This window comes from Mesoplodon mirus (genome assembly GCF_964341445.2).
Source record: "Mesoplodon mirus genome assembly, chromosome: 7".
Classification (NCBI taxonomy): Eukaryota; Metazoa; Chordata; class Mammalia; order Artiodactyla; family Ziphiidae; genus Mesoplodon; species Mesoplodon mirus.
The window spans coordinates 12,926,322-12,932,243 of NC_138983.1; the positions used below are offsets into that span (position 1 = coordinate 12,926,322).

General features: G+C 53.6%; 1 protein-coding gene across 1 annotated transcript; it reads right to left on the reverse strand.

Moving 5' to 3' along the window:
• Window positions 1-537: 537 nt before the first annotated feature.
• On the reverse strand, window positions 538-5,634 carry LRRC55 (leucine rich repeat containing 55; the record flags this gene model as incomplete). Its single annotated transcript, XM_082627393.1, has 2 exons — window positions 4,959-5,634; window positions 538-773 (listed from the first exon to the last, which is right to left on the reverse strand). Exons 1-2 carry the CDS (start codon window positions 5,617-5,619, stop codon window positions 538-540), a joined length of 897 nt encoding a protein of 298 aa, XP_082483519.1. The 5' UTR covers window positions 5,620-5,634.
• Window positions 5,635-5,922: the final 288 nt, after the last annotated feature.

Below are 5,922 nucleotides of genomic sequence, written 5' to 3' on the forward strand. Positions count from 1 at the left end.
GAAAGTTTTGGTCCTGTGTCACTTCCGCTTTGTACATTGAAGTCACAGGGATTGTTCACTGTTCTCAACACACCATGCATACTCTGGCCTCTGTCATTGGCTTATGTCTGCCCTTCTTTGTCTATGGACAAAGCAGACAACTTTTTGATGACCCAGTTCACCTGGGTCATCAAAAATCACCTCCATTCTTGTAATTCTCTTGGACTTTTCTAGACACAGTTGATGACTCCCCCTCTGGGCTTCCATAACTATGTACTCAGTGTGTTGAAATAAGGTCTTAAAGGGAAGAGTTTTCGACTCTCTCTCCTCTATCAGAGGTAAGTGCCTTGAGGGGCAAGGTCTAGGTCGGTCCCAGTTCCTAGCACAGTGTCTGGCCCACCGTAGAAGCTCACACAAAGGTAGTTTCCTGACCTTGCTTGAGCCATGACCTGGCTGCCCACTCTGGCCGGGGAAGAGCCAGAGTGGGCAGCCAGGGAGGGTGCCCGGTGGTCAGCGGCAGTGATGGTGGGCGGCGTGGTGGGACACCAGGTACCCGGGTCAAATCTCCTCCTCCTCGCTGGCCTTGCTCCAGCGGTGGCAGCAGTTGGCCGTGATGCCCAGGAGGAAGTTGGTGGCCACGGATGCGATGGAGACCACGAAACCCACGAAGGCGATGAAGAGGTAATCATCCAGGGTCAGGGTCAAGTGGCAGGCCTTGAAGCTCTCCTCGGTCAGGGAGAAGAGTGGGGCGCCCTCGACTTCCGGGGGGCCCCGGCACTCAGCCAGCTGAGAATCTGCAACACAGAAGCCAGGGAGGGTGAGTGGCTGAGGGGAGAGCAGGAAGAGGGAGCCCCTGCCCCTGCCAGGAGAAGCTGGGTTTTTATGAACTTTCTTCCATGTGCCAAAAGTTTCACTCACCTTCTCTAGTGCCCTCAACAACCCTCACGGCAAGTATTTTTTTTTTTTTAGTTTTTTTAATAGATCTTTATTGGAGTATAATTGCTTCACAGTCGTGTGTTAGTTTCTGTTGCACAACAAAGTGAATCAGCCATATGCATACATATGTTCTCTTATCCCCTCCCTCTTGAGCCTTATATACATATATGTTTTTTTTTCTTTTTTTGCGGTACGCGGGCCTCTCGCTGTTGTGGCCTCTCCCGTTGCGGAGCACAGGCTCTGGACGCACAGGCTCAGCGGCCATGGCTCACGGGCCCAGCCGCTCCGCGGCATGTGGGATCTTCCCAGACCGGGGCACGAACCCGCGTCCCCTGCATCGGCAGGCGGACTCTCAACCACTGCGCCACCAGGGAAGCCCCTATATATGTTTTTATAGAGGTGGAGATCACTGCTCGGAGACTTTAGTAACTTGCCTAAAGTCCCGTAGCCCCTGCTAACAGCAGATCTGGGACTTCTGTGGGATTTCATCATCATCGTAATCTCTTACAATAGCCCCCCAACTGGTTTCTAGGCTTCTGCCCTTAATCCACCTCGACACAGCTGGCTGAGTGATCCTTTTAAACCTGAAGTCCTGCTATGTCACTCTCTGCTTGAAACCTTCCCCTGGCTTCTTCTCCTTCCCAGAAGAACCTCCCCATCCCTTCCACTCTCTTCCTGGTTTACTCGGATCCATCTATGCACACCTGTGGTCATTCTTCCATCACCCCGAGCATGTCTCCTTTCAGCATGGGGAGGGGGAGACTTTGCATTTGTCCCCTCGTGACGGTGCTTCTCCCCTGGATCTCTGCACAGCTCAGACCCTCACCTCCTCTGGGACTTTGCTCGAATATTAACTTCTCAGTGAGGCCTTCCTTTAGGATTCTATATAAAATAGCAACCCCACTTCACCTGTCTCTGGGCCTGCTCTCTCTTACCTACTTTGCTTATTTTTTTCCCCACTGTATTGATCACTGTCTCACAGTTTGTTTATTATCTGTTTTCTCCTTTTGACTATAAGTTCTTCCTGCAGTATCCTTAGCATTAGAACAGAGGCCTGTCCATTAAATGCTCAATTAACCTTTGTTAATTGAATATGTGAATGAATGACTCTGTCCAACTCCAAAGCATTGGGTCTTTCTACTACCCCATATGGCTTTTCCAGATACACAGAGTGTAGGGTTAAGAGTATGGGCTCTGGAGCTATTGGCTTGGGTTCAAATCCCCTCTCTATCCCTCCCTAGCTGTATGGTTATGCCTAAGTTATTTAACACCTCTGTGTTGTGGTTTCTTTATCTATAAAATAAGGATAATAAAAGTAACTATGTCATAAGATTGCAGTGAGGATTCTATGAATTAACATACATAAATGATATATTCTTGGTACACAGTAAGTACTACATAGGTGCGTGTTTTTATTGTCACCCTAGGTTGGTCTTTCTGGACAGGTCAGTGGGGTCATATTCTGCACACAGACTTCTATAGGAGGGGCTTCTCCTTCAGTGGGATTGCTGTTCTCTCCACCACTGATGGCCCCAGCTCATCCTTCCAGGGTCACTGGTACAAATGCATGGTGGTTGTCAATGGCTGCGTCTTTCTCTGCCTTGGAAGGGAGAGCAGCAGGCAGATAGCAGTTCTGCCTTGCAGTGCCAGGCACTGGCTTTCCAGCAGCCAGCCGCTCCTTCGTTCAGTGGATAAATATTAATCCAACTCTCTCCTTGGGCAAGTCTTTCTTGCTTTTCTGGCTCTGATGAAGAAATGGGAAATGTAAGAAGGGGATACTTTAGTCTCAATCGTCTAAGAAAGTCGATGTGAAGGAGCTTTTTAAATTATGTGGTGCATAAATGGTGTTTATTCATTCTGCAGTCTTTGAGGGAAAAGAATAAAATGATGGACTTGGATTGAGTCTTTTGAGAAATGCATGAGCATGATTCTCCTTAGAAATGGAGAGTCAGGTTCAGAGGGAGGATGCAACCTTCCCCAAACCTCAGGCTGAAGGGTCTCTGTAGGCTGTATGCATAGTACCCCAGACTCCAGCCAGGACAAGATGGCACCTGGAGCTGAACATCCAGAACCAGAAGATGCTGAATCCCAAAGTCTACTGAGTGAATGAATGGGGTGGTGGTGATGCATTGTGAGGCTGGGGGATGTGGGGACCCTGAGGGCAATTGACAGAGCCTGCAGGAGGGCAGGATGGGAGCCAGGGGGCTGACGAAGCCCTCTGGTAAGTCAAGGGACCAGTCTTGAAGTTGATTTATATCCCAAGGTCTCCCTATGTTCCTCTGTGTTGGGATTTGTCCAAAACATAGAGATAGTAATGGGAATCCCATGAAGAAAAAGGGAGGAAGACGCAGAAAAAGACAAAGGGCAGAGTGTCACCTAGTCCTACCTAGACTGGCAAGTTCTTTGCCCCCCAGACGACATATCCTGGAGAGTGTGTCATGGTGCACAGTGTGTTCTGTGGAGGAACAAGGAAGCTGCGTCTCTAGCTGTGGCCTGTGGGCAGTCACTTTCCCTCTCTGGAACTTGGGTCCCTCATCTGTATGGACATGAGACTTCACTGATGGGACCTTGGACCCCTCTCCTGCTCACTGGGAGCCTGGACTTCTTCGGAAGGGTAGCAGGGACCTCCGAGACCCCGGAAGAGGAGCAGCCCGTGTGTGTGGAGGAACCCTGCGGGCCCTTTCTGTCCTTAGTGTACAAGAGAGAGGGAAGGAGGTGCAGCCTGCAGAGGTCAGGCTAGTGGGGAGATCGCTCCAGGCAGCCAGCCTTCCCCTCGTGCGCCCTCGCCTCAGCCCATCTCAGTCCCCAGCTATTTTGGTCCCAGAGAGCTTCCTCCCGCAGTTCTGCGGGAACCCTGGAATCGTGACCCACAGCCCCCTGCAAGCTATTTTGATCCTGGGCTCCCCACTCAGTCCTCCTCTCCCTCCCACCTCATCCAGCACCGCTGCTTCTGAGCTCAGGCTCTGGGAAAGCCCCCGGGTGGTGCCTCCCAGCTGGTTCTACTGCAGAGGTTCGGTGCTGCCACACAGGAGAGCTGGTGTCTGGGGACCACAGCTCAACACTGCCTGCCTGCAGGCTCATGGAGCCTGTGGGATTCAGGCTCCTTCAGTCCCCAGTCCACTCCCAGTAGAGGCTGGCTCGTTAAATAGCCACATAAGAGTTTCTCTTCTCAGATCTACATTCCATGCCCAAACCTTGCAGAATTCTGCCAAGGCCCTTTGGCCAGCCCAGAACTCAAGTCCTGCCTACTCCTGGTAGCCTAGAACCGGACTCATCAGGATACAGCCAGAAGGCAACCAGGCTGCCAGGGTTCGAATCCTGACTCCAACCCTTAACGGCTGTAGGACGTTGGGCAAGTTACTGAGCCTCTCTGTGCCTTGGTTTCCTCCTGTGTGTGTGTGTGTGTGTGTGTGTGTGTGGTGTCCCACTAGGGTACTTGTGAGGATGAGATGAGCTAAAACATGTAATATATTTAGAATAGGGCCTGGCAGATAGTAAGTACTAAAATAAATGGGGTGCGCCATTTCTATTTCTTCTAGTACTTAGCACACTTAGAAAGCAATCTGGTAGAGTAGAACAGAGCTTAGAAGTCAAATAAACCTGGGTTTTATCCACAGCTCTGCCACTTTCTAAATGAGAGACTCTGGCCAAGTCTTTTCACTCCTCTAAACCTCAGTGTCTTCACCTGTAAAATGGGGATAATAAAAGTGGGGTCCAATGAGATAACACCTGCCAAGTTGGAAGGTCATGGTGGATGCTCAATAAACACTGTCTGTTATTAATGAGCTGTTCTTACTTGTTTGCTCTCTGTCTGCCTCATTAGGTCATCAGGGCCACAGGGGCGAGGGTGGCGTCTGTTTCATTAATGCCGGGTCCCCCGCACCGGGTATGCACAGCAAGGACTCGGCAAAGACGTGGGCAGTGCAAGACCGGTGCACGAGGAGGCGAGCCCAGGTCGGCCCTCAGCAGGCGCGCAGGGTCTCTAAGTCCCTCCCTCTCCCGCGGAGCCTTTGCTGTCCGCGGGGCCGGGCTCCCTCCCTTACCCGCTGTGCAGCGCTGGATGCGGTTCCGCAGCCACTTCAGCAGGGGCTCCATGGTGCAGCCGCACACCCAGGGGTTGCCGCCGATCTGCAGGGTCACCAGCCCCGGCAGGCCCTCGAGAGCCTCGAGGCTGAGGAAGGCCAGGCCCCCGTAGCTGAGGTCCAGGTCCCGGAGTTGCGCCAGGCCCTGGAAGGCCCGCGGGTGCACCCTCCGCAGCCCCGGGTTGTGGCTGAGGTCGATGTGCACGAGGCCGTGGGCGGCCTGGAACATGTCGGCCGGCACGTGGCTGAGGTTGTTGTAGCTCAGGTCCAGGTGTGCCAGGCGCTTGGCGTGCAGGAAGAGGCCCGCGGGCAGTTCGACCAAGGAGTTGTTGCGCAAATCCAGCACCCGGAGCTCCATGTAGCACGTGAGGTAGCCGGGCGGCACGGCGGCGATGCGGTTGTGGGCCAGGCTGAGGTTGCGAGTGTCCCTGGGCAGGTCCGGGGGCACGGAGAAGAGCCGCTGGCTGCTGCAATCCACCACCTGGTTATGGCACGTGCAAAGGACCGGGCAGCTGGTGCCGGCATCCGAGGGCATCACCCCTGCGGCCAAGATGAGGGAGACCAGCAGCATGGCCGGGCAGGGGGGCCCAGGCCAGGGCAGCTGGGACCAGGTGTCACCCATCTTAGGCTGCTGGCAAGAGCGGTGCTGAAGGGAGCCCATCGGGGCTGGGGCTGTGTCCATGGAATCAAGAGTCAGTGGCTCAGAAAGGCAGCTGCATCAGGGGCCAGAGCCCTGGCAGGTGGGACTTGGCAGCACGTGGTATCATGGCTCCAGCCTTTCCCAGGAGCCTCTAAGCACCAGAGGGCTCCCTGTGTGAGCTCCACAGGAAGTCCCCTTTGGAGCCTAGGGGGCCATACACCCAGCTGAGGTCCCCCAGGGCCTGAAAAGATGATCAAAGCTTGAGAAAGGAATGACACAAGGATG